Genomic DNA, 24,230 nt, shown 5'->3' with positions numbered 1-24,230 from the left:
CACCAATCTGGACAGCGGATCAGCAATGCTTGCTTTCCCGGCAATGTGAACTACCTTGTATTTGTAGGGTTGGAGTCGGAGTACCCATCGCTCTATTCTGGCACATGGTTTGGATCTAGCAGCATAGATCACCTCTAATGGCTTATGATCTGTGATGAGTTCAAATTCAATGCCATGCAAATATGCATGGAACCTCTCACAGGCCCATACAAGTCCGAGTGCTTCTTTCACTGTCTGAGAATATCTTCTTTCCACATCTGACAACGATCTGCTGGTGTAGGCAATGATTCTTGGTCCTACATCATGTATCTGGACCAACACGGCTCCTAAACCAACGGGACTAGCATCCGCTATGACTTTGGTTGGTGCTGCCGGATCATAATATCCAAGAGTATCAGCATCTGTCAGACTTTGCTTCAACGTTGTGAATGCTTTCTTCTGCTCCGATCCAAAATGAAATGGTACACCTTTCCTGGTTAGTTTCCTTAGTGGTTCTGCCACTGTAGCAAAATTAGGGATGAACTTTGCGCAATAATTGACCAATCCCAGGAAACTCCTCACCTCCGTTGCGTTCTGGGGTGCACGTGCATCTGCAATAGCCTTCACCTTGGCCTCTGCTGGGTTTAGTCCTTCCCGTGTAAGTCTGTGTCCCATGAAGTCCATTTCTGACACACCGAACTGGCACTTGTTTCCATTCACGGTAAGGCCTGCCTCCTGTACACGCCTCAACCGTCTGTCATGCTCTTCCTTTGTAGGTGCATGGACTATGATGTCGTCAGAAATGTTGGCAACTCCAGGAATGCCTTGAATCACCCGATGGATTTCATACTGGTAGATCTTAGAAGCTGCATTAATGCCGAACGATAGTCTCTTGTATCGGTACAATCCACAGTGAGTCACAAATGTTGTTACGTCTCGGGATTCTGGGTCCAGCTCTAATTGATGATAGCCCCATTTTAAATCAATTTTTGAGAATATCTTACTGGTAGTTAACTCTTGAAGTATTTCCTCCACTGTTGGTATAGGATGTCGTTCTCTAATTATAGCTTCATTGGCCATCCTCATATCAACACACAGTCTTATGTCACCATTTGGTTTGGGCACAATCACTACTGGGCTGACCCATTGTGTCGAATGTTCCACAGGTTCAATAATGTCTTGCTCGATCAACTCTTTAATTTTGGCTTCGACTTTCCCACGAAGTCCAAACGGAGTTCTGCGCACTGGTTGCGCCTTGGGTTTGACCGTTTCGTCCACCACTAGCTTTAGTTGTCGACCTTTCAGCTTTCCTACTCCTTGGAAGACTGCGGGGAATTCTTGCTTCATATCCTCGTATGACTGAACTGAATTGACCCGAGCTCCAATATGAAGTATTGCCAGGTCTTGCGCTGTGCGTCTACTCAGCAATGGTTCTCCCCTCTCGTCTATGACAACAAACTCTGCTTCGGTGTACTTATCACCAGCTTCCACAGTCGCAGTGAAACATCCAATGGTCTGCAATGGCTTGGTTGCTGTGTATGGATACAGTTTCTTGGAGCACTTCTTTGAGGTACAGATGATCTTTTTCCTTTTCAATTTCTCCCATAAATGTCGATCAATTACATTACTGTCACTGCCTGAGTCTACAATGACCTGAACTGTCACACCACCAATGATCACTGGGACCTTCTCATAATGTACATCATTCAATGTAAATTGATAATATCTCTGTCCATCCTGGTTATCATCATCATCATCGCTTTCTGGGTCACCGTCTATATGGCGAATAGTGTCTTTCTTTCCAGGATACTTTCCTTTCCCCCAAGCTTTGCCTTTGGAAGCTGTGCCCTTCCCCTTCTGGTCTGCATTGGACTTGCTTTTGCACTTCTTTGCAAAGTGGTCTTTACCTCCGCACTTTATGCAAACTTTGCCTTTTGCTGGGCAGCATGGGTCTTTTCCAAAATGACCTCTGTTTCCACATTGATAACACTCCACGTCATGTGTCGTCGTATATCTTGGCTGGTTATGGCAATGCGAGAGCCTCTTAACTTGCTGGCTTGAGTTGTCCTTCAGGGTCATGCTATGAAATTGCCCCTCAACAGCCTCAAATGCAGCAGCAATGGCTAAAGCATCGGTGAGCTTCAACTCACTCCCTTTTTCCAGCAGACGTCTCCTGAGCTTGTCTGATCTGCAGTGCTGTACGACTTGATCCAATAATTGGTTGTCCAAATCAGCTGCCATCCAATTGCATCCAACAGCCAGCTGGCACAATCTCGTCACGTACTGAGCAATTGTTTGTCCATCTTCTTGTTTCGTTCTCCGAAACAAATGGTGTTGAAATGTAGCATTCGGTGTCACTACATAGTGTGCATTCAATGCATCGTCCGCTTTCTGGCATTCATCCTTCCTTCCTGTATTCAAAAGTGTCTTAAAAGTTTCCCGAACTGCAGATCCTGCAGTGAAAAGAAGTAACACCCTCCTCTGCGCTTTTTGTTCCACCGTACCACTATCGAGAAATAGGCCACGACTGTTGGCGTAGGCTTCAAATTCTTCCAGCCATGCCTTCCACTTCACACTTACAGTGCTTGCATCACCAGTCGGGTCAAAATGAGGAACACTTTGAAGTATTAGAAAATCAGCTTCTGCGCCTGCCATGAGGAAACTTTTTTCAGCCCAAAGCCACTAAATCAAAGATCAAAATTCTTATCACATTTAAGTTCCAAAATGTTGTTGTTTTAATCCTCGTCGCCAATGTCACATTTGTGGCCCGAAATGTGAAGTTAATAACACTAATAACGCAAGTTTTACCAGTTAAACATCTCCGTGTCTTTATTCTCCAGCTTTCATTGTTCCTCCATTTCGCGCTCCTCTCTCTCCCTCATACCATGTGACTTTCGGTCGGGTGAATACATCTCATGCATATTCATTATCATGACACCGGTCTCTTTCACCCACTTCAGGAACTGCTAACTTCAACTTAAAGCCTGCATGTCTCACTATTTTAAAGCTTGCAGCTCCCATTATTCATCTAAGGCCTGCATGCTTCAGATATCTAAAGTCTGCATATTGCATCAATTTCAAGCCCATGTGTCATCACTGTATTTCTGAAACTGAACTTTGAACTGCCTTCCGAGAATTGAGCCTTAAGCTGTAGTGACCTGAGGTATTCCACACACACCAGTATATTCCCGCATAGATCAAGTTAGATGATTTTATATAAATTTAGTTAATTTTAGATAAGTTAGTTAAATTAGTTTAGGTGTTAAATAATTGTTGCTTAATAATTAAAAATATTATTTAAATACAATACCGTCTGCGCTCATTTTTATCGCTGCTGTTGTGTATGTAACAAGAGGTATACAATCCAGTGATTACTGCGGATCAGAGGTAGTATCTCAGAGGATCTTTCCTGGACCCAGCACACGAATGGCATCTTGAAGAAAGCGCATCAGTGCCTCTGCTTCCTCAAGTGTTTTTCACGACACCAAAAACCCTAGCAAATTTCAAAAGGTATGCGGTGGAACGTGTGCTGACTGGCTGCATCACGGTCTGGTACGGGGACACCCATACTTCTGAGCATAAAGCCATTCAAAAGGTAGTGGACATAGCCCAGGACATCTCCCTACTAGTGAGAACATCTACAGGGAACGCTGCCATCAGAGAGCAGCAGCAATCATCAAGGATCCACATCACCCAGTATACGCTCTGTTCTCACTGCTGCCAACAGGAAAGAGGTATCGGTGCCACAAGACTCGCACCACCAGGTTCAGGAACAGCTGCTCCCCCTCTACCATCAGACTCCTCAATAACAAACTCAATCAGGGACTCAGTTAAGGATTCTTACTTGTACATTTTATTGTTTCTTTTAATTCTCTCTATTGCTCAGCCTGTTTAAATTCGTTATCTGTTTACAGTTCTTTATTTGTTAACATGTGTACATTGTGTACAGTTTTCTTTTTGCACTACCAATGAGTGGTAATTCTGCCTCCCCCGCAGGAAAAAAATCTCAGGGTTGTATGTCTTGTATGCACTTAGTTTTTACACACAGCACGGTAACAGGCCATTTTGGCCCATGAGCCCTTGTCTCCCAATTACACCCAATTGACCTACAATCCCTGATAAGTTTTGAATGGTGAGAGGAAACCGGAGCTCCTGGAAGAAACCCACGCAGACAATGGGATAACATGCAAACTCCTTACAGACAACATGGGATTTGAACCCCAGACCCGATCGCTGATATTGTTAGTGTTGTGCTAACTGCTACACTAAACATGCCGCCCGCCGCTACACTAAACATGCCTCTGATAATTATCTGAAATTTGTTGTACATAGTATAGGTTAACTTGCCTGGATAGCACAGAAAGCACTTCACTGAATCTCGGTGCATGCGACAACAGGCAGTGCAATTCGATCTTGGTTTCCTTTCTCCAAGATGCTCATCTTTGTAAATAGCTGTACATCTGCCTATTGTGTGATCACTGCATTGTCATTTCACCACTTAGGAGAAAGTAAGTTTGTTGGTAAGATGTACACTTGAAAAGGAAACTCATGCCTAGCTCTTGGCTGAGGTCAGAATCAGGATTTATTGTCAGGAACAAGTCATGAAATTCGGTGTTTTGTGGCAGCGTCACAGTACAAACGTTCATATTATAAGCATCTTATGACATTACTATTAAAAAAATTAAAATAATAGTGCACAAAAAGTAAGGCAGTGTCTTTGTTTCATTGATTATTCAGGAATCTGATGGCAGTGGGGAAGAAGCTGTCCTTGTGCCACTGAGTGCTCATCTTTAGGCTCCTGTACCTTTTCCCTGATGGTGGCAGAGAGAAGAGGGCCTTGGCCTGGGTGGTGGGGGGTCCTTGAGGATAGAGACTGCCTTTTTAAGACGCCGCCTCATATAGATGTCCTCGATGGAGTGAAGTCTGATGCCTGTGGTGTAGGAGTGGGACTGATTGGAAAGCTCCTGCAAAGGAGCATACAAAAGGGAATGGGTCAGGTATGTCAGGAAACACATCTTCCAGGCACGATTTAAGATTTGGTGAAATCCCCAGTAGGATTTAATTGGTTTTGTCATAATTTGTTTATATAAGGACCTAGTGGTTAGTTCAACACTATACCAGTGACCTGGATTTGAATGTGATGCTGTCTCCCATGTTTCGGAGATGTGTGGGGTTAGAAAGTTAATTGATCTCATGAGTGCATTTTGGGCGGTGTGGGCTCAAGGGCCAGAAGGGCCTGTTAAACATGCTGTATCTCTGAAACTAAAGCCAATCAATTTTGCCAAAACAAACCTTGCTGCGAACATTACCTGCCTGAAGTAAAAGTGGCTGGGGGGTGGGGGCGGGGGTGCGGCGTCGTGGAGAGACGAATTGTTTTTGTGAAAGGATTCCAGATGAGGGGAGGAGGGCAAAGGGTGGGGTGAGCCACTTCTATTGGAGGCACCAGCAGGCAGGCAGTACCATTGTAAATGTCTGTTGTCATCTCTGTACAATCAGCTACATTTCAGGCCAGGCACAAGGGACTCTGTTCAAAGAGCTGACTGCAAGAGACCTCACATGCAGCCCTCCCTCCCCCTTTCCCCATTAGTCCATTAGACAGGAGATTGTCTCTCGATTAGAGCCTTCTCATTCATCAATTACTTGTTCATTGAATGGCACTACTTTCCTAATTGTCTGTTCACAACTACAGGCAGATGATCACAGGCTCCCAAACGTCCACTGCTATTCCCTTACTCAGCTGTGATACTTCCCTCATCATTGATTGAGAGTCTGTTGTGTTCTAAGTCCAGTCAATGCTCAGATGGCTTTGCATTTTATCACTTTCATTGTAACCCCTAAATTATAAAAGTTCCCCATCATTCTATGACAGGGGGAATATGAGAGGAGTAAACAAAGCAAACTGCTGGTTGAACTAAGCAGATCAGGCAGCATCCATGGAGGGAAATAGCAGACGTCTTGGGTCAACCAATTTCTTGTCCTGAAGCAGAGCCTTGCCATTTATCCTGTTGTAGTATGCGCGCTACTGCAAAATGTGGAAAGAAACACACCGAAGAAGTTGAAGTCAATAGACTGGTTTGCTGCACTGGAGACTTGGCTTATATTCTCTCCCCACCGCTGATGACAGGAGTGACATCACGGCAACCCCGGCCTCGGATTAGTCGGCGTTCCTGCCGTCGCTCATTGCTACCTTCCATGAGGTTTGTCACCTGGGACGAAGGTCGTTGGCCCCCGCGGAGTCTGCTCAGTCGCCACATTAGTCGGCTATCTTGTGTGCTGGGTCACATCCCGGTTAGCAGGTCACTACACTGTCCATTTGCCAGGAGGGACGCTGCCTGACTCGTCAATTTCCTCCAGCAATTTGTCTTTCATTTTTAAATTCCAGCATTTGCAATCTGATGTCTCTCAGATTCTGTATGTGGGTTTGCATCATTTATAGCAAATGCCAGACATCTTATCGTGGGAGAAACGTGGAAAAATAAATGTGAGAAGCTATCATAGAAATAGCCATTGCTCAAAAGTTGTACCTAAAATCGTTGGTTGAGACTTCTGTTAATGTGTAACCCTTGGCACTTCATGTCTAGCTCACTTCTAATTCCTAAAGTTAGTGGAATGCCAGAGTTGTGGAAAGAAACATCACTGAAAGAGGCCTGTCTGCCCACTGAGTCTCCAATTATCTGCAACCCCCATCTACCCTTATCCTACACTGATCCCACTTTCCCCAGTACATCACACATTGGGCCAATCTACAGGAGCCAATTCATCCATCAGCAGGGCAGCACAGTTGGCATAGCAGTTAGCGCAACACTGTTATGGCACCAGCAATTGGGTTTGAATCCTGCACTGTCTGTAAGGAGTTTGCAAGTCCTCCCGTGTCTACCTGGGTTTCCTCCCACTATTCAAAATGTTCTGGATGTCGTAGGTCAATTGTGTATAATTGGGCGGCATGAGGTCGTGGGCCTAAATGGCCTTTTATTGTGCTTTTTGTCTAAATTTATAAATTTAAGTTTTAACACACCAAACTTTGGGAGACCCAGGGGAAACCCATGCAGTCACAGGGAGAATGTGCAGTCTCCACACAGACAGTGCAGGAGGTTAGGATTGAATTCTTGGAACTGTGAAGCAGCAGCTCCACCAGCTGCAGTGCTGTGCCACCCTTGATGTTTGTGAAATAGAGGAGAGGTTGTCTGAGGAGAAATGTACAGGACCAGAGATTCTGAAGGGTAGATGGTATGGTGATACAACCACCGGACTTTCTGTGACTGCTTGCGCCTCTTTGCGCTCCTACACTGCCAACTGCAGGGGGCGACCCACTGTACCTGCAGGGAGATAACCTGGGAGACTGGCTCCACCTATTCCCTGCCAATTACCAACCCCATATAAAGGCCCACGCCAGCCCTTGTGTAGGCAGTAGAGCACAAGGAGCCAGAAGGGATCCAGAACCTTGTGTGCAAGTTTTAAGCTTCGTAATTTGAGCTTGTTTGTTGATAGATGGAGTGTGCGTTATCTAATCAAGGTCCATAAAACATACACACAGCTGCACATGACAGATCAGCATTGAGTTAAGTTATTTTCAGAGATTAATGCATGATTTGGAGGAAGGAAGAGTTTATGGCAACACAAGAGACTGCAGTGGTGGATGTTGTCCATAAGCTGAAAAGAAAAATTGATAAACTAGATGGGGAAAATGAAGAGAGTGCAGGGTGAAATGCAACATGAGGATGACAGAGTGACTAGAGTGGCTCTAGTTAAGGACAACCAGAAGCTTCAACAAAAGGTGGATATATTGGAACATTTTAGTTGAAGGAATAACATTAAAATAGTGGGTCTTAAAGAAGGAGGGGAGGAGCAAGATCCAAATTTTTTTTTTTGTAAAATGGATCCTTGAAGTATGGGATCAAGTGAATTTTGAGTACCCCATAGAGATTGAAAGAGCACACAGAACTCTCAGACCGAAACCGCTTCCAAATCAGAATCTACGTTTTGTACTAATTTTGTCGGTATCAAGACAGAGAGACGATTCTGACACCAGCAGCAGAAAGGGCAAGAGCGAGGAAGGGTCCACTTGAATATACTGAGGGTAAAGTTTTATTTTACCCCTGATACTCATGCTGATTTATTGAAAAGAAGAAGAGTATTTAACCCAGTTCAGAAGATTCATTTGGGAAAAGGATACAGATTTGTACTGCGCCATCCGGCAACTTTGAAGATTTTATTGTCAGGAAGTGAAAACAAGTTTTTCTTGAACTTCGCACAAGTAAAATAATTTGTGCAAAATCTGCCAATTATCCAGAAGGAATAAAGATTTAGAAGTATAATGGTTACTGATTGTTTTGATGGGCTACTGTAATGAACGGTTAGTTTAAAACACCATCTACTTTTTTTTTCTTCTTGTTGCCTTTTGAAAATTATTGGAATGTTTTTGAATTTTTCTTTTTTTTTGTATATATTAAATGCTTAAGATTAAAATGCCGTGGGGGGTGGGGGTTGGTAGAGGAAGTGGGTTTCTAATTCTTACTGTATCAAATGGGTAAATGTGACTTTGGTCGCAACCCATAAAATAGAGGACTTAGTGTTGGGTTTTTCTTTACCAACACTTACTGTGGGGGGGGGGGGGGGGAGGTGGTTCTTCTTGTTTATATGTATAGTTATAAATTTGTTATAAATTCTGCTTTATAAGTATATTTGTTTTTATCTGGATTGCCGTGGGGGGTGCACCCTGATACTTTGGATATAAGAACAATTGAGGGAGGAGGGGCTGCAGGCAGGGGCGGAGGAATGATTGGAGTCTTAGGATAAGTAATGCAGTGAAGTTTATAATGTTAATGGGTTAAATGGACTGGTGAAAAGAAAGAGTGTAATGGCACATATTAAGAAAATCAGAGCAGACTTAGCTTTTCTACAAAATAAAGAACACCTGAAATTAAAAAAAAGACTGGGTTCGATAAGTGGCACCTTCATCGTTTAATTCAAAACAAGTGGAGTGGCAATGCTGGTGAGAAAAAAAATCTTCCAATTAAAATACAAAATGTAGCACAGACCCTGAGGGAGATGTGTGATAATACACTGTCAAATATATTCAAAATTGTGGGCCCTTCTGAAACTTTATGCACCAAATGTAGATGATGAAAACTTTATAGAGGAAAATATTTTGAATTTAGCAAAGGTTCATGAGAACATTTTGATAAGAGGAGACTTTAATTTTGTTTCAACCCAATTTTAAATAGAGGAATGTCAAGAGCTAAAGCAGCAAAAGCCACATTGGTATTAATGAGAGAATGGAACTTAATAGATGTTTGGAGAAGAATACATCCTAGAGAAAGAGATTATTCTTTTTATTCAAGTAGACATGACTCGTATTCCAGAATTTATCTCTTTTTGATTTCAGCACAATTGCAGGGTAGGGTATTAGATACAGAATATAAAGCAAGAATTCTGTCTAATCATTTGCTTTTATTCATGACCAATTGTAATGCCAGTCAAGGTTAAATCAGTTTATAGATGGTTTGAATTCATTGTTAATAAAAAGGTCAGATTTCCAGGATTTTATTAGAAAGCAGATACAGAAATTTTGTGATACCAATTTGAACTCTGTGAATGATAAAACTAATATGGGATGCTTTAAAGACATATCTGAGAGGCCAAATTATGTTTTACTTCTAAAATTAAAGAGGAATATATAAAAGAGGTAGATCAATTAGAACAAGAAATAATGGTTTTAGAAAAAGACCAAAATGGAACTCAGAGGATAATGTAGAAAACTTAATAATAGAAAACATCAATATAATATATTACAAACATATAGAATGGAAAAGGTGATTTCAAGAACTAAATAGAGTTATTATGAGTTAGGTGAAAGACCACAAAGTACTAACATGGCAATTGAAACCAGAGGAGGTATCAAGAAAGATTCATGTAATTAAAAATGATATAAATGTTGTTAGTTTCAAACCTCAAGAAATCAATGAATGGTTTACAGAAATTTTATTCTAATTTATTCTAAATTATATAGTTCACAGTGCTCTCGGATATACCTAGATTCTTTTTTTTCTTTTCTTGGCTTCGCGGATGAAGATTTATGGAGGGGTATGTCCATGTCTGCTGCAGACTTGTTGGTGATTGACAAGTCCAATGCAGGACAGGCAGGCACGGTTGCAGCGGTTGCAAGGGAAAATTGGTTGGTTGGGGTTGGGTGTTGGGGTTTTCCTCCTTTGTCTTTTGTCAGTGTGGTGGGCTTTGCAGTCTTCTTCAAAGGAGGTTGCTGCCCGCCGAACTGTGAGGCGCAAAGATGCACGGTTGGAGGCGATATCAGCCCATTGGCGGTGGTCAATATGGCAGGCACCAAGAGATTTCTTTAAGCAGTCCCTGTACCTCTTCTTTGATGCACCTCTGTCTCGGTGCCCAGAGGAGAGCTCGCCATATAACACGATCTTGGGAAGGTGATGGTCCTCCATTCTGGAGACATGACCCACCCAGCGCAGTTGGGTCTTCAGCAGCGTGGATTTGATGCTTGAGGACTCTGCCTTCTCGAGTGCTTCGATGTTGGTGATGAAGTCACTCCAATGAATGTTGAGGATGGAGCGGAGACAGCGCTGGTGGAAGCGTTCTAGGAGCCGTAGGAGATGCCGGTAGAGGACCCATGATTTGGAGCCGAACAGGAGCGTGGGTATGACAACGGCTCTGTACACGCTGATCTTTGTGTGCTTCTTCAGGTGGTTGTTTTTCCAGACTCTCTTGTGTAGTCTTCCAAAGGCGCTATTTGCCTTGGTGAGTCTGTTGTCTATCTCGTTGTCGATCCTTGCATCAGATGAAATAGTGGAGATGAGGTAGGTAAACTGGTTGACCGTTTTGAGTTCTGTGTGCCCGATGGAGATGTGGGGAGGGGCTGGTAGTCATGGTGGGGAGCTGGCTGATGGAGGACCTCAGTTTTCTTCAGGCTGATTTCCAGGCCAAACATTTTGGCAGTTTCCGCAAAACAGGACATCATGCGCTGGAGAGCTGGCTTTGAATGGGCAACTAAAGCGGCATCGTCTGCAAAGGGTAGTTCACGGACAAGTTGCTCTTGTGTCTTGGTGTGAGCTAGCAGGTGCCTCAGTACCGGATGTAAACAGTGTCTTCATTGTTGAGGTCTTTCATGGCTTGTTTCAGCATCATGCTGAATAAGATAGTAAAGAGGGTTGGTGCGAGGACGCAGCCTTGCTTCACTCCGTTGTCAATGGAGAAGGGTTCGGAGAGCTCATTGCTGTATCTGACCCAACCTTGTTGGTTTTCGTGCAGTTGAGGAACTTGTGGGGCATCCGAGGCGCTCTAGTATTTGCCAAAGCCCTTTCCTGCTCACGGTGTAGAAGGCTTTGGTGAGGTCAACAAAGGTGATGTAGAGTCCTTTGTTTTGTTCTCTGCACTTTTCTTGGAGCTGTCTGAGGGCAAAGACCATGTCAGTAGTTCCTCTGTTTGTGTGAAAGCCACACTGTGATTCTGGGAGGACATTTTCGGTGACACTAGGTATTAGTCTATTAAGGAGAATCCTAGTGAAGATTTTGCCTGCAATGGAGAGCAGCGTGATTCCCCTGTAGTTTGAGCAGTCTGAATTCTCACCTTTGTTTTTGTACAGGGTGATGATGATGGCATCACGAAGGTCCTGAGGCAGCTTTCCTTGGTCCCAGCAGAGCATGAAAAACTCATGCAGTTTGGTATGCAGAGTTCTGCTGCCAGCCTTCCAGACCTCTGGGGGGATTCCATCCATACCTGCTGCTTTGCCACTTTTCAGTTGTTCAATTGCCTTGTATGTCTCATCCCAGGTGAGGACCTCATCCAGCTCTAGCCTTAGGAGCTGTTGAGGGAGCTGGAGCAGGGCGGATTCTTGGACTGAGCAGTTAGCACTGAAAAGCGATTGGAAGTGTTCTGACCATCGATTGAGGATGGAGATCTTGTCGCTGAGGAGGACCGCCATCTGAGCTGCGCAGAGGGCTTTGGACTTGGGGTGAGGGGCCGTTCACCGCCTTTAGTGTCTCATAAAAACCCCTGAAGTCGCCAATGTCAACACTAAGCTGCTTTGTTTGATGAGGCTCGTCTACCACTCATTTTGGATCTCCCGGAATTTGCGCTGAAGATGGCTGCATGCGAGACGGAAGGCTCATTTTTTCTTTGGCCAGGAAGGCTTTGCAAGGTGAGCCTGGTGGGCAGATCGCTTCTTTGCCAGCAGCTCCTGGACACATACCTAGATTAAGCACAGTAGAACAGCAGAACTAAATGTTAATATTGCACAATGAGATGTGAAGTAAGCAATTAGTTCATTACAAAGTAAGAAAGCACTAGGAGAATATGGTTTTCCACCTGAATTCTATAAAGAATTTAAAGATTCCTCTTTTTATGGAAATGCTGGATCAAGCATCAAGAACCCATACTCTCCCAGAATCATTTTCAACAGAAATAATTACCGTGATGCACAAAGAAGACCATGATCCTTGAAGCCTTCATCATATATACCTATTTCATTATTGAATGCAGATTACAAGATTATTGCTCAAATACCAGCTAAATCTTTACCAAAATTAATAAATATAGACCAGACAGACTTTGACAAAAAGAGACAATCAGCAAATAATGTGGCTTAGACTATTTAGTATTGTACACTTGGCACAAAAAAAATAAACGATTTAAATGTTGCTGTGGCTTTAGATGCAGAAAAAGCTTTTGATCAATTGGAATGGGACTTTTTATTTAAGGTTTTGGATGAATTTGGATTTGGTCAAACTTTTATAAATTGGATTAAGGCCTTGTATTATGACCCCAAAGCTAAAGTAGTAACTAATGGACAAATATCTTCTTCATTTCAACTGACGAGATCAAGCAGACAAGGATATCCTTTATCTTCTGCATGTTTATATTGGCTACAGAACCACTAGGAATATTTTAGAAATTAAGGGCTATAAGGTTGGTCAAGAAGAACTCAAAATTAGTTTATTTCCAGATGATTTTTTAATATACTTGACAGAAGCTGACACTTCCCTGTGGAAATTACACTTTAATTTGGAGGAATATGGTAAAATCTCTGGGTACAAAATAAATTGGGATAAAATTGAAATTATGCCTCTTACTGAAGGAGATTATAGTCATTGTCAAAGAAATACTCAATTTAAATGGCCAAAGGATGGGATTAAATACTTAGGGATTTGTGTAGACAACAATTTTAAAAATCAATATAAATTGAATTACTTGCCACTATTTCACGAAGTTGAAGAAGATTTTTAAAAACTAATGACTCTATCAATAGGATGGTTAATTGAATAAAGATGAATATATTTCCAAGAATTCAATATCTTTTTCAAATTTTACTTATATTACTGCCACAAAAGTTTAAAGAAGTTTCTTTGGAAAGGTAAAATGTGAAGAGTTTCCATAGAAGGGTTAACATCGAAATATTAATTGGGAGGCTTACAACTCCTTAACTTTAAGTATTATGACCAAGCGGCTCAAATGTAACTTCTCTTTTAGAAGGAAGTTGAAAAACTGGCATGGGTCAAAATAGAGTTAGATAAAATAAGGAATAAATTTGCAGAGGAATTTATATATAAATAGGATTCAAAATTGCTAACTGGGGACAAAAGTCACTTGTTGAAACACTTGATTATTGTTTAGAATAAGATAAAAGACAAAATTGGGATAAATGGAAATATATCACCTGAGATGCTCTTGATTAAAAATCAGTTTGTACCTTTTTTCAAAGGATAACCAATTTTTAACTCTCTAGTCTAGCAAGGGTATTAAAAATATCAAAGTTTGTTATGAACAATGTCAATTGATGTCACTTGAACAATTGAGGAATAAATATGGAATACCTAGTAACATTTTGTTTTGTTATTTCCAATTGAGAGCATGTTTGAGGGAAAAGTTAGGTTTAGAAATGCAGTTACCCATTTGTAGTGAGGTGGAAACTCTTATTAGGGGAGAAAATACCAAAAAAAGAGTACTTTTGCAAAATATCTTTTATTGCAAAAAGGAACTATTAAACAGGGACTGTATAAACTAGACAGAAATGGGAGTTGGATCTGAATATTACAATTGATGAGCCAAGATGGTTAGATCTTTGTCAAGATAGCATTATAAACACTTAATGTAAAATATAGATTAGTTCAATATGATTTTTTTGCATCAGCTATATTTAACACCACAAAAATGTTTTAGAATAAAATAAAATGTTTTAGGTGCGGTGAAGAAATGGGTACTTTATTGCATTCAACTTGGTCATGTCCTAAAAAACCTTACGAAACCTTTTAGAACAAGATACACGTATAGTATTTCCATTAAACCCAGATTTATTTCTATTGGGTAACATGGAAGGGACAAGATTCAAACTAAAATTGCCAACATATCAAATGAAGTTTGTTAAAATACCACTGGCAGTAGTGAGGAAATGTATGGCAGTGACTTGGAAGTCGGACTTGTAGAAGATGAAATGCAGAAATCCAAAACTGTACCTCATTAGAGAAAATTACATATAATTTGCAAAATAAATACCCTATATTTTTTTGTGAATTTGGAGCCCGTAGACTCAAATTTTGGGTATAAATGTGTAGAAATGATCTTCCAGTCTCTTAAATCCTGTGTTAACCTTCTTCCTTAAATGGAAAATGTTCATTTAAAATCTGTTGAATTCCAATGTGTTGGAGGCCGACACTCCGGGCAACCCTAGATACTATATTGTTTATTTCTATTTCTATTTCTTTCTCTATTCTTATACTCTATATGATTCTTTATATGCATATATTCTTTAAGAGGGGGAGAGGGTGAGGGGTTGGGAGAGGGAGGGAAGGAGATATTCACCTTGAATATTTATTTTATCATATAATGATTTATTAATTACATGTATGGAAAAATGTATAAAATATTCAAAAAAAAGAGGCTACAGATACTGGAAACAAATGCTCTGCTGGCGGAACTCAATGCGGCGAGTAACAAAAGAATGGTCAACATTTTGGTCCGGAACCCTCCACTGAGAGTTTAAGAAAGCCCTTGAGGTTTGGGGATTTAGCACAATTTTGTGTTTCTGCTGCAAACTATCTCTTCCTCTTTCAGCCCAGCCACCAGAACTCTTATCCCAGCTGACTGAATCGGAAGCACTTACCTTTGCTGACATCAGTCTAACAGCACAGGCCATCTTTGAGAGACATGCTTTGAAAGCTGGCAAGACGGTACCGTTGACAGCCACCTCGGAGAAGAAAAGGAAAGCTGAAGACAGAGCTCCAAGGTGAGAAATATTGGATGCAGGAAATTAGGCTGTCAGGTACATGCTTTCTGGTGTCAGATCTCTCCAATATCAATCCCTCCGGGAGCTCTTTAGAAGATCCAGGATAGTTTAAGTTTATTTGTCTCAAAGTGTGAGCAGATTATCTCTTTCATCCCGTCGTTTAAAGAGGGCAACTTACAGTGGGACAGATTAATGAAGGTAAATCAGCAAGGGTACTGTTGTGAGGATCGTTCAGGAGCCTGATAGCTGTGGGGAAGAAACTGTCTTTAAACCTGTTGTGCATGCTTTTGCACATAAGCCTTCTTCCCAAAGGGGGGAGGGAGAAAGGTATGATGGCCTTTCAGTGTGCTGGTTATGTTTCCAAGGCAGTGGGAGGTGTAGATGGAGTCCAGAGATGAGAGGGAAGTTTGCACAATGTTCTGAGCTGAATTCACCATCTTCTGCCATTTTTTCGACCTTGAGCAAAGCACCTCCCGTCCCTCGCTGTGGTGCATCCACCAGGCGTGCTTTCGATGGTGGAGCTAGAGAAGTTGTTGCGGGACTGGGGGGGTGGGTTGGGATGGGGAGAAATATGCCGAACTTCCTTAATCTTCTCAGGAAGTGGAGACCTTGGAGTGCTTTCTTGACCATCACGTCAACATGCTGGTCCCAGCTCAGGTCGTTAGAAATATTTATTCAAATGAATTAGGAGCAATCTACTTTTTTCACTTCATTGTCATTGGGGGGTGGGCTCCGTTGATCAGCTCCTTTGTCTTTTTGACATTGCAAGAAAGTTGTTAACTTGGGTAGTCAAGGATCTCAAAAAGCATATTACAACAAAACTCTGATAATCCGTCAAATCCTGGACTTTGGTGTCAGATTGTTTTTCAGAAAATGTAATTTAAAGACAGCCATTTCGATCCACGAGTTTGTGCCATCCAGTTTCCACCCAATCAGTTTACATTCCCAATATGTTTCAAACAGTGGGAGGAAACCGGAACCCCCAGGAAAAACCCAAGCAAACAAGGAGAGAAGACAAGCTCCTTACTGATAGCGCAGGATTCGAATCCCGACCCCAATCGCTGGCGCTGTAAAGGCGTTGCACTAACTGCTTCGCCAACCACAATGCCCCTTGGAATCGGTGGATTTGCTGAAATCACCTCCCTACAGGAAGGATGTGGATGCTATTGAGAGGTTACAGAGGATGGATTGGAGAGCATTCGTTGTGAGGATAGGTTGAGTGAACTTGGAGCTACAGGGGCTGACCTGGGAGAGCTGTACAAGATAGTGAGAGGCAGGGATTGTGTGGATGGCTCGTTTCTGGGGCTGAAATGGCTAATGGTGAGGGGGCATCATTTTAAGATGCTTGGGAGTTAAGCACAGGGACGCAAGAGGTAAGTTTATCACGCGGAGAGTGGTGGGTGCATGGAATGAGCTGCCCGCAAAGGTGGTGGAAGCAGGTATAATAGGATTTTTTAAAAGACTATTAGAGGCATGGAACTGAGAAAATATGGAGGGTTATGCAGTGGGGAAATTCTAAACACAGTTGTTTGAGTAGGTTATTAGGTTAGCACAATAACATGGGCTGAAGGGCCTGTGCTGTGCTGTAGATTTCTATTGGATGTTATTTAAAACCTCATAATAATTCAATTGATGTAATACAGTATGTTCAATTTTTTCCAGTGGACTTGTTAAGTTCAAGGTGACTATGGGGACTGGGTCCCAGTGAGTGGAAAGGTAGTGTAGGAACCGGGATAAATCAATGGCTTATGGTAAATTATTTGAACCTGATGGGTTTTCTAACGTTCAGCTTCATTAATTTCTTTACAACTTTTTGAATGAAAGTTTCTCACTACCCGATGCATTGAACTACATTGTACCCTGAGCCTCAATTAATAGATGCCTCATTTTACATTAAAAAGCCAAACACACAAGGTTGGTTTTGCAGCTTACAGTCTGTTTAATTGGGCACAAACCAGTCAGAAACGTTGCCACAGGCATATGGATGAACACTATGAGCCTTGTCACATGATGACAGTTTTCTGGCAGGATCAAAATGGCAAATGGCTTGTTATGCTTTGAACAGCTTTCATTGCAGGAGCACATGGGAAGGGCATGGCATAGGTTGATGTGGGTGGTGAGCAGGTTCCTGCAGGAAGGGGCTTGGGATAGATTATGGGTGGTGACTGGGTACCTGCTGGGAGGGGCGGAGGTAAGTGGGTGCCTGCTGGGAGGGGCAGTGGTGAGAAGGTTCCTGCTGGGAGGGGCAGTGGTGAGAAGGTTCCTGCTGGGAGGGGCAGTGGTGAGAAGGTTCCTGCTGGGAAGGGCAGTGGTGAGCGGGTGCCTGTTGAGAGGGGCAGTAGTGAGTGGATTCCTGCTGCAATCAGTGAGACAGCTGTGACTTCTTCCAAGAACAAAAAACAATTGGATGGAGTCAGCAAAGCATGGATATTTTTATTTTCAGGATGTGTGTTTGCTGATCAGGCTTCAGTTATTGTACATCTGTTTACATTTAAATTTAAATGTTTAAATTTAAACATGCAGCACAGTAACAGACACTTTTGGCCCACGAGGCTGTGCCACCCAATTGACCTACAACCCCTGGTACGTTTCGAATGGTGGGAGGAAACACCCCTCCCCTCCCAGAGGAAACCCACACAGACGTGGGGAGAATGTACAAACTCCTCACAGTCAGCGTGGGATTTGAACCCTTGTCCCGATCGCTGGCGCTGTAACAGTGTTGCGCTAAGCACTACGCCAAGTGTGCCGCGGTTGAGAAGGCGACGGTAAGCCATCTTGGAGTCGGAGGGTAATGCAGCACAGAAATGCATTGTTCGGCCCACTGATTCTGTATTAACATTCGAGCACCATTTACACTGATCCTACTTGGCCTTCATTAGTCAGAACGCTGAGTATAGAATTTGAGAAGCCGTGTTGCAGTTGTACAAGATGTTGATGAGGCCACATTTGGAATATTGTGTTCAGTGTAGGTCGCCATGCTCTACACAATATCATGATAAGCTGGAGAGGGTGCAGAGAAGATTTACGAGGATATTACCAGGAATCAGGGAGTGGGGGGGGGAGGGGGTAATGTTGGTGCTGAGCTACAGTATAAGGAGAGGTTGAGTAGGCTAAGGCTTTATTTTATCAAGTAAAGGAGGATGAGGGGTCATCTTGGAGAGAGGTGTACAAAATCCTGAGAGGAATAGATTGAGTGAACAAATCAGGTCCAGCACTAACCTTACCGCTGTGTAGTGAAATAGAGGCTCTGGTTCAAAAAGGGAGTACAAAAAAAATTTCAAAAATATATTCCTTACTTCAGGCGGGAACCCCTAAACAAGGGCTCGATAAATCAAGACAAAGATGGGAATCAGATTTGGGTGTAGAAATTGATCCATTTTGCTGCTCTGACATATGTCAAGACAACATGATTAACACAATTACTGTAAGGTATCGGCTGATGCAATATAACTTCTTACATCAGGTCTACCTTACTCCACAAAAGTTACATAAATTGAAATCGGAAATATCAGACCAATGTTTTCGATGTGGTGAAGAAATAGGTTCTTTCTTGCATTCAACCTGGTCATGCCTTAAGGTGATGCCTTTCTGGGAAGATTTGGGTAATCTCCTGGAAAAAATAATTACTGGAATTCGATACCCTCGGGGGCCTGAATTATTTTTATTGGGGAATTTAGAAGACATAAAACCTAAAATGAGGCTATCGAAATATCAATTAAAATTTGTTAAGATCGCTTTAGCAGTGGCTAGGAAATGCATAATGGTTCCTTGGAAATCTGATTCCCAACTCAGTTTAGCCCGCTGGAAGAGAGAAATACATCATTGCATTCCCCTGGAGAAAAAAAAAATCACTTCTCACCTCAGAAACAGGTAGGATGTATTTTTAAGAATATGGAATTCATACCCAAGGTACATTGGGGCAAATCTTTAACAATTATCCCCTCCTGGCTCTCCCTCCCCCCCCCCCCCACCTTGGTGCTCGCAGCGCCGTGGACCCAAGATAAGTCAGGTTATTTGTCCCTTGATGGGAGTGAAGTTTATCTAGGGTGATGTCAATTTTTCTTATTATTATTCTTTCTCTTTTCTTACTTTATGTTCTTCTTTTTGTTTTTGGTGTTTTCTTGGGGGGGGAGGATTCCCTTATTTTGTTCTTCTTTCTCTATTATCTCTCTATTCTCTTTTTCTCCCTTTGGTTAACGTGAACAATGAATTTGTATTTTTGACGTATTATTAGAATTTTTATTTCTTTATAATAATTGAATCACATGTTGATTCTTTTTTCTCACTTTCGTTAATATCAACATGCAGATCGAGATTTGTACTATTTTGTTAATATTATAATTTTTCTTTTTGACCATTCTTCATTTTGACTGCATGTTGATTGAAAATTCTCAAAACAAAATAATCAAAAATAAAGGAATAGATCAAGTAAATGCTGATTGCGCAGAGTAGGGGAATCATTAGCCAGAGATTTGAGGGGGAGAGATTTAACAGGCGGGGTAACTTTAACCAGGGCTCCCAGCACAGCCCAAATGAGACAAATGGGTTAAGCAAGAAAATCTGCAGATGCTCTGATTGTAGTTTTCACAAAAATGTGGGAGAGACTCAACGAGTTGTGCTTTATTTTATATATAACAAGGATAAAGATACATGACTAAGGTTTCATGACCTGGGCCTTTCATCAAGATATTAAAGTAAAAAATAGCAAATTAAAGTATGGTGAGCCAGTTATTGGTTGATAACATTGTCAGTGACAATATCTACCAGTCTCCTGTTGATCAAGGATAGATGGATGGGTATTGGGCAGTTTGGATGTTCCAGCTTTGTGTGAGCAGGACATATCTGGGTAACTTGTCAGGTAGATGCCAGTGTTGTTATGAGACTGAAGTAGCTAGTCTCCACAGTTAGTTCTGGAGCATGATCTTGTCTAACTACCCCCCCCCCCCAAACCCTTGCCCCCCTCACCAGTTTTTACTGAATCCAGTGCTCTCAGCTCGGGGATGAATCAACTTGTCTGAAGCCTGACTTCAGTAATGGTGGGGATCTCAGGAGGGAGCTGAGATGGATTTTCCATTTTGGACTGCTGGTTGCAAATGATTTTAACACTTGCATGCCAGACCTCAACATCAATGAGATGGGGAATGTTCATTGGATCAAAGAGTACTTGCTTCCACCCTGTCTCTGGGATTCAAGGTGGCTGATGAGGCAAACATCGGGACCACAGACTCTCCCACAGCTAGGATTGGAGGGAGCTGGTTGGCTGAGGTGGTTGTGCACCGCCTCCTTTCCGACTGACTGGTCGTACCTCAAAATGGACGTTAAGTCGGAAATTCACTGTATCCGTTTTATCGTTCGTCAAATACAACATGGCAGCCACCAAGGCCAGCTCTCGCAAAAGGTTGGCCACCCCTGCCATACGTAATACTTCATTTAGAATGTAACTTACATGAAATTCTTTGACTTTTGTCCACCGAAAGGCAGACAGAGAGTGGCCACTTTGTCCAGCATCCCTCACAGAAACCGACAGCACCTGGTGTTCCTGGGCGGTCTCCCCTCAAAGTACTGACCAATCCTGAGCCTGCTTAGCTTCCAAGATCAGACAATCTCAGCCCATTAAATGCTGTGTAGATAGGCCCTACTTTCACCCCAAAGGTGTGATTTTAATATTTACATTTTTTTTTAATTTGGTTGTATTTAAGTAGGAGAGGTTGTGAGTCACGGACTACTTGTACTGTTCACTGAGCTGCCTATACCTGATTTTGCTCCCATCTTCCTCTACTTTGTTCATTGAACCAGGGTCCACTCAAGCTTGATGGCTCTGGGTGAGCGTAGCGCACATTTGTCTAGGACATTACAGATCATTGTGGTGTGCATTTCAGCTGTACCTGATGGTCCACGTACCCAGTTTTGAGCTACCGCGTCATAGAAACATAGAAACATAGAAGATAGGAGCAGGAGTAGGTCATTCGACCCTTCGAGCCTGCTCCGCCATTCAACGAGATCATGGCTGATCTTAAAGTTCAGTACCCTGTCCCCGCCTTCTCTCCATAACCTTTAATACCCTTATACTGAAGAAATATATCTAATTCCCTCTTAAATATATTTAATGAACCTGCCTCTACTGTCCTCTGTGGCAATGAATTCCACAGATTCACCACCCTCTGGGTAAAGAAATTCCTCCTCATCTCGGTCCTAAATGGTTTGCCTATTATCTTCAAACCATGGCCCCGGGTTCTGGATTTTCCAATCATTGGAAACATCCCATCTGCATCCATTCTGTCCAGTCCTGCCAGAATTTTATATGTCTCTATGAGATCCCCTCTCAATCTTCTAAACTCCAGCGAGTACAATCCCAATTTGCGCAATCTTTCCTCATAAGTCATTCCTGCCATTCCAGGTATCAGCCTGGTGAATCACCTCTGCACTCCCTCCATTGCAAAAACATCCTTCCTTAGATAAGGTGACCAAAACTGCACACAATACTCCAGGTGGGGTCTCACCAAGGCCCTGTACAGCTGCAGTAAGGTATTCTTGTTCCTATACTCAAACCCTCTTGATATGAAGGCCAACATACCATTTGCCTTTTAAACCGCCTGCTGTACCTGCATGCTCGCCTTCAGAGACTGGTATACAAATACCCCTAGGTCTCTCTGCACTTCCCCATCTCTTAATCTATTGCCATTCAAATAGTAATCTGCCCTCCGGTTTGTATTACCAAAGTGGATAACCTCACATTTATCCACATTGTAATACATTTGCCATGTATCTGCCCAGTCCCTCAATTTATCCAAATCACACTGGAGCTTCCTGACCCCCTCTTCTGTGCACACAACCCCTCCTAGCTTAGAGTCATCAGCAAATTTGGAGATATTACATCCAATCCCCTCATCCAGATCATTAATGTAAATTGTGAACAGCTGGGGTCCCAGTACAGATCCCTGTGGCACTCCACTGGTCACCGCCTGCCACTCAGAAAACGAGCCATTTATCCCAACTCACTGTCTTCTACCTGCCAGCCAGTTCTCAATCCACATCAATACTTTGCCCCCAATCCCATGAGCCTTGATTTTGTAAGCCAGTCGTTTATGCAGGACCTTATCAAAGGCCTTTTGGAAGTCCAGGTACACCACATCCACTGGCTCTCCCCCATCTATTTTACCTGTCACCATCTCAAAGAATTCCAATAGATTTGTCAAGCACGATTTACTTTTTGTAAATCCATGTTGACTCTGTCCGATCCCTTCTCTGCTAGTCATATGCTCCGCTATTACATCCTTAATAATGGATTCCATCATTTTGCCCATTACTGATGTAAGGCTCACTGGCCTATAATTCCCCACTTTTTCTCTACTCCCCTTTTTAAATAGTGGGGTAACATTAGCTACCCTCCAATCCATGGGTACTGATCCTGAGTCTATCGAGTTCTGGAAAATAATTCTTAAAGCATCTGCTATCTGAATGTCCACTTCCTTAAGTATCCTAGGATGTAGATTATCAGGCCCTTGGGATTTATCTGCCTTCAATCCCATCAATTTCCCCAAGACCATGTCCTTAGAGATGCTGATTTCTTTCAGCTCCTCCCTTGCATTAGTCTCTATGTTTCCCAACATTCTTGGAAGGTTATTTGTATCCTCTTGTAAAAACAGAACTAAAGTAAGAATTTAATTGGTCTGCCATTTCCTTATTCCCCATTATATATTCCCCTGATTCCGACTGCAAAGGACCTACTCTGGATTTCACCAATCTTTTCCTCTTGACATATTTATAAAAGCTTTTGCAGTCGGTTTTTATATTTGCCGCAAGCTTACTTTCGTAATTTATTTTTGCTCTCTTGATTAATCCCTTTGTCCTCCTTTGGTGCATCTTGAACTGCTCCCAGTCTTCGGTTGTGGTACTTTTTTTGGCCACATTTATCATAATTGTAGTTCAACAGACATTTCGATAGGTTTATAGGTTGGAAGAGTTTAGCAAGATAATTACCAAACACAGGCAAATCGAACCATCCTAGAATGCCAACTTGGAGGAGTGGAGCAGGTCTATTCCATGCTGTAGGGATCTATGACACTCGTGCTACACAATATAATGGAGGATTTCCTCCCTGAAAGCAGGACTTTGTGTCCAGAAGGATTGTGAGATCACCCCAATACCATTACAGTAACACCAATAGCAGGAAGGATTATCTTCCATTCGCTCCCAGCCCCAGATTGCCCACCCCCACCCCGTGTCCTTCAGAATGCAACCATCTTGGGCAGTGGAGGTGCTGCCAAACCACTCACGAAGATGGGCTTTGAGGTCCCATGCCCAGAGTACAATTGGTCCACTTGCCGCTCTACTGTTGGAGAACTAATCCAACAGCTGACAGGTGGTGGTATTCAGGAGGAAGCCGCCACCATCCATTTTTTTTGTTTGAAATTTATTTATATTATCTCCATACATTCATTTCAAATTGACTTAGTATAATATTACATAATAGATACTAAATAATTTTCTAATTTTCACCCCCCCCCCCCCCACCCACCTCCCCTAACCCCTTAGGAAACCACCTTGTGGTGGTTAATTCCCAAAAACCCAAATGGGTGTGGTATAAACCACAAGTGGCATATGACTTTCGGGAGCAGAAGTACCACCCCCTCCCCCCCCCCCCCCCCCACAGGCAGACAAAATACACATAAAACCCCGGTCCATCAATTTAACCAATCTTATTTAGAAACTCTTTTTTTTGAAAATCCAAACTTGATATTAAATTTTGGACCCTTTCCACCCTCCCAACACTGAGTTAAACATTGTTTACAATCAATAAAAGCTTTTTTTTTAAATTTTTTTTCAAGTCTTCCTGAATTTCATCCACTGAATTAAAACACCTCTGAACATCCCAGTTCAACACCAAATCTTCCATTCTTCTCAGTCTCAAGTTGAATTTGTAGCTTACTTTCAAAAAAAGTTTTTTCAAATCTTTTAAAATTTTCTTGAACATAATTCCTTCGGTCTTGATCTTCTAAAGCATCAA

The 24,230-nt window shown here is 42.3% G+C and overlaps 1 protein-coding gene across 9 annotated transcripts in view; it reads left to right on the top strand.

Annotated features, from left to right (window-relative positions):
- ankmy1 (ankyrin repeat and MYND domain containing 1) overlaps positions 1-24,230 on the top strand; it is a 119,669-nt gene that overhangs the window by 76,685 nt on the left and 18,754 nt on the right. For 7 of the 9 annotated variants that reach the window (XM_069896353.1, XM_069896352.1, XM_069896346.1 and 4 more), the window contains 2 exons: positions 15,052-15,223; positions 19,016-19,093. In XM_069896353.1, coding sequence (XP_069752454.1) covers positions 15,052-15,223; positions 19,016-19,093 — 250 coding nt within the window. The remainder of the gene's footprint in view (positions 1-15,051; positions 15,224-19,015; positions 19,094-24,230) is intronic. The other 2 variants (XM_069896351.1, XM_069896347.1) reach the window with 1 other exon arrangement.

The sequence above is a fragment of the Narcine bancroftii genome, chromosome 9, assembly GCF_036971445.1.
Source record: "Narcine bancroftii isolate sNarBan1 chromosome 9, sNarBan1.hap1, whole genome shotgun sequence".
In the NCBI taxonomy this organism is placed as follows: domain Eukaryota; kingdom Metazoa; phylum Chordata; class Chondrichthyes; order Torpediniformes; family Narcinidae; genus Narcine; species Narcine bancroftii.
This window is presented reverse-complemented; position numbering and strand designations above follow the sequence as displayed.